The following is a 4,184-nucleotide window of genomic DNA, read 5'->3' as shown; positions in this document are numbered from 1 at the left end:
GGTATGTAAACAATACGGAAATAGCCTTGATGGGCGAATAAAGTCTTCCAGAGGACTACCTCTTATTCAGGGTAAAGATTAACAGTGTACAACGGCTTTAAGCACAGATTGAGATAGAGGACGCATGAGGGAGCGCAATTGACTAGTCTGGTCTCCATTTCAATTTCCGTTGATATCCGGAAGGTTTGTCGGTGGATGCCAGATTGCTGCTGATGACACATTCATCAACAGCGCCAGTGCGTGGGAGACTCATCGTTCCTCTGATAATCTTCCAAAGTTCCGTGCTAGCTGCGCCGCGCAGAGATCCCGATTTCACCCGTGCTACGCAGTTCACAGACCGCACGCTCCGCAGGTCGACCATTTCTTGTTGAAATCCACATTTCCAAGGATTCCATGGTCGTAGGCATTATGGAAGATGAGGATACTGGCTCGGTCGACATGACCAACTCTTGTATGGATTCAGAGCAGCAAATTTATCCGTCCGGTAAGCCAATTTTGCCATTTCCGCTGGCTGTACAGCGTTGACTCAAGGTTTTGTTTGCGCTATCAAGTTAAATCTTTTGGCCTACCCACGCTTCGCTGTGTTTACAGCTAGTGATGCTGTGCACATTTTCATATGATGAACTGTTGATCATGAATGAGTCAAGTTGATTCTTTATAGCTCGAAACTGCCTAGGCTAAGGTTCATTGCTAAACCCATAGGCCTACAGGCACAATTGCAGAATACCCCGTCACTCACCTTACCCACCTCGTAGCCGCGGATACGGAGTCAGGCTTCCATCCACAACGCCGGCCCACTTTGTATCCGCATAGGCACTCCCCAGGACCCACATTGGACTTAGAAAATTCTTCCACCATCCCCATTCACTTTGCATTGCAGGATGCACAACTTAAGGCCCACTTCGTATTCCCTGTATCCATGTAGCCGCTCCCCGGGGCCCCGCATTGGACTTACAAAAATTTTAGTCTTCCCCGAGAGAGTTGTATGTAATTCAAGTGAGTGCTTCGTTCTCAAGAATGACTTCAATACTGTACACAACACGTACCTTGAGGCTTGACGCAGCAAGGATAACCTAGCACCACAAATAGGGCTGTAGTGGCTCACTTTTACAATCTGCCTCTTATCTGGAGACAGATTGTAAAAGCGAGCCACTACAGCCCTATTTGTGGGGCTAGGATAACCCGGAAGTCGAACAACCTCCACTCGACTACGTAGCCATGGATTTTTAGGGGGGTGTTTTCGTGTGGGGGGGATTCTGCAATTACACCCCTTTACCTTGGTCTCTCTCGGTGGTGATACTGATTTACGTGTTTTCCTTCCTCATGTTGTGTCCATGCAGGCACTCCTCATATTTAATTTAATCCTAACCCCACATAATACTACAAATTACTACTTGTTGTAAAATGTAGTACTGAGCGCTGTCACTTGTAAGAGGACATGACTTTATTGTTCTGTGAAGCCATAAGATACAATAGATAAGACAATGTACCATACAGTGCTGTGGCACTGTGAATGCATGGCTTTATTGTTCTCCGTACAAGTAACAATGGAAGTGACCTAGCCAAAAGTAGTAATTTGTAGCGCTAGGTCCTTCAGGCTCAGACTATTACTTAGTATTTTGTAGTACTGTTTAGTGTAAGCCAAACAATATGCTTAGCGGTTGGGGTTAATAACTTAATGCTCCATGGTTTGTGTTCAGTAATTGCTAACTGATAAATACAAAACATGACCTGGAATAAGTTCCATACCACTTGACATTTTGTGCACAAACATAGCAAACCTGGTCTAACAAATTCTGTTTTCTAAATGAAATGTTTTGATATTTTCCGTTCTAGATTTGACTCTTTCAGTCACACTCACAGTATTCCTTTCTAATGGCTGGGGTACCACTGTAGGGACAAATCAGTGATGTCCTTTCAAGCTTGATGGAAATACGTACATGTGAAACGTGTTTGTCCTTTCTTGTGACTCTTGTCTTGCTTGCGTATGGAGCAACACTTCATTTAACGCAGTTAACTTGAACTTGCCGAATCGTTTGTCAAAGGTGACGGGCGCCAAAAATGTGGACCCCTAAATTTACAAACCGAATGGCCCAGCTCTGAATTGACCCCCATGTCACCACTGATGATTGGCTGCTGCCGAGTGCTGACTCCCCCTCCTTCCCCCTTCCCGGGAGTTCCGAGGAACTTTGTTCCCGTGCCTAGTGGTGCGCATGGGTTCAGTAGATATTTTCGGAATATCTGTCAGTGAAAAGTGACCGTCGTGTTCTTTTCCAAATTCCAGGGGTGTGATGTCTTGATAAATTTGTATTTGTACATTGAGATATTTGCAGCTTGAAGTTTTAATGTCAATGAATGATTACTAATCATTCATTTTGTTGTCAATACAAAAGAATGTTTACTTGGCTACGGGTTTCTGAGTCATCCATTCCCTGCTTACAACATTTACAGTAGTTGCACAGTTGCTTTAATGAGCGGTCTGTCTTAACCTCATGGGTTCAAACCCTACTTAAGGAATCAGTTCAGTTTTTTTTTTCTTTTATTAAGTATCAATTTACAAAGATAAAATCTTGCATTGAAATTTACTGGAATCCGTCCCAATGGTTTATCAAATATCTTGTTGCGGTAGTTATCAGAGCAATATTCTCTAGATCTCCATCATCTGGCACAGTGCAAAGAGCAGAGGCCAAAAAACAAAAATTAGTACCGGTAACACAAACCAGCACAGCAGTTTTATTTCCTCAATTAGTCAACCATTTGCTATTAACAAACAAGATAGCTGTTTACAAACTGTACTTAAGGTTTTATGGTACTGGTTGCAATTTGTCAACTTTGTCTTTGCCCAATTATTTCTAAGAACTCTGAAGAGCTCCTATGTAAACAATGTATTGGAGATTACTGGTGAATAAATGTCACAGTAACTTGTGTTTTCTGTTTCAGTTTAGCCCTAAACAGTGGAAGTACATGTACATGTATGTGCAGTGTGTGCCTGGGTCTGTATCCATGGCCTGCTTGTGTACTGTATTTGAGAAACAGCAGACAATATCGTTTACAAACAAGCTCCCCAGTATTGCCTGCATTTCTGCAAGCAAACTTGTCCATGCATTCTGTGAAACTTGTGACCTTATAACCCGTTGTGTAAGTAATTTGAAGACTGGAAGTGTTTCATGTGTCTGAGGGGAATTGTCATTTTGGCCACTCGGAGTTTGACAGATGGGTGAAGTTATTAGGCTAGACAGACTTTTCTTAGAGCAGACCAATATGGGCATAAGGTAAGATCCCAAGGGCTTTTTCAACAGGGATAGGTTTCCTAACTGTAGCCAGTTCGTGTTTCTACTTCGGTCATTGGTTGGGCATTTTTGTGATTGTCTTCGTGATGTTGTCCTGACCAAACTAGAACCGAAGTTTGGATTGGGCTATCGCTGATTCCAAATGTCGCAAGGCAGGAAGAAAAAATGATATGTGTCAGCTAGAAGTTGGTAAAAAAAAGACTTTTCCTCGCATTTTCAATGCATTTAATCATAGGATCGGGGAGGTTGATCTCGATAATAAAGTAACGTGTCAAGCAGGCACAATTCCAGAAATATTCTATTGTTGTATCACTAGGAAAAAAAATCAAACTTTGATAAACCCCTGCATTGTCAAGACAGTTGTGTACGAAGAGGTACATGTACATGTATATACATGTATGCATATAACCAACATCTCTCCATGCATTACAGTACCAGTTCACACCAGTATGTCTCCTCTTAGTGCATTCATGTACCGTAGAATAGAAAGCAGTACAGCAAAAGGGTATGACATCATCACACCTCGGGGCTTTGTGACTGAGTGGAAGTCAGTCGACCGCTCTGCCATGCAAGACCGTAATCATATACAGTACGTAACTCGGGGAAATTTCTTCGCAAAGTGAAGAGACGCATGGTGTGAACACAGCTCAAATGATAAAACTGCGAAAAATTGTTTAGTTCTTTAGTTCAGAGCACTGCTAGAGGCACAATGGACATGTACATGGAATTTCATGCTGTCGACTGATTGCTCGTAAACACTGTTGCAGTGCACATGTATACATACATTTACATAGAGTCGACATTCGGTACAACAAAGGCGCAGACAGTGACTTTGTTATGTATGTAGCCATGGCTTTGTTATAACATAGGCGCAGACAATGACTTTGTTATGTA

The 4,184-nt window shown here is 42.4% G+C and overlaps 1 protein-coding gene across 2 annotated transcripts in view; it reads left to right on the top strand.

The window, feature by feature from the left end:
- Nucleotides 1-219: 219 nt before the first annotated feature.
- The window catches only part of LOC110979680 (cytohesin-1-like), a 69,814-nt gene continuing 65,849 nt past the window's right edge, over nt 220-4,184 (top strand). The window contains exon 1 of one of the 2 annotated variants that reach the window (XM_087138570.1): nt 220-484. In XM_087138570.1, coding sequence (XP_086994696.1) covers nt 394-484 — 91 coding nt within the window. In that variant the 5' untranslated portion in view covers nt 220-393. The remainder of the gene's footprint in view (nt 485-4,184) is intronic. The other variant, XM_022235689.2, reaches the window with a different exon arrangement.

Source organism: Acanthaster planci, linkage group LG07 (genome assembly GCF_054643075.1).
Source record: "Acanthaster planci isolate LZ-2023a linkage group LG07, COTS_SCS, whole genome shotgun sequence".
Lineage (NCBI taxonomy): Eukaryota > Metazoa > Echinodermata > Asteroidea > Valvatida > Acanthasteridae > Acanthaster > Acanthaster planci.
This window is presented reverse-complemented; position numbering and strand designations above follow the sequence as displayed.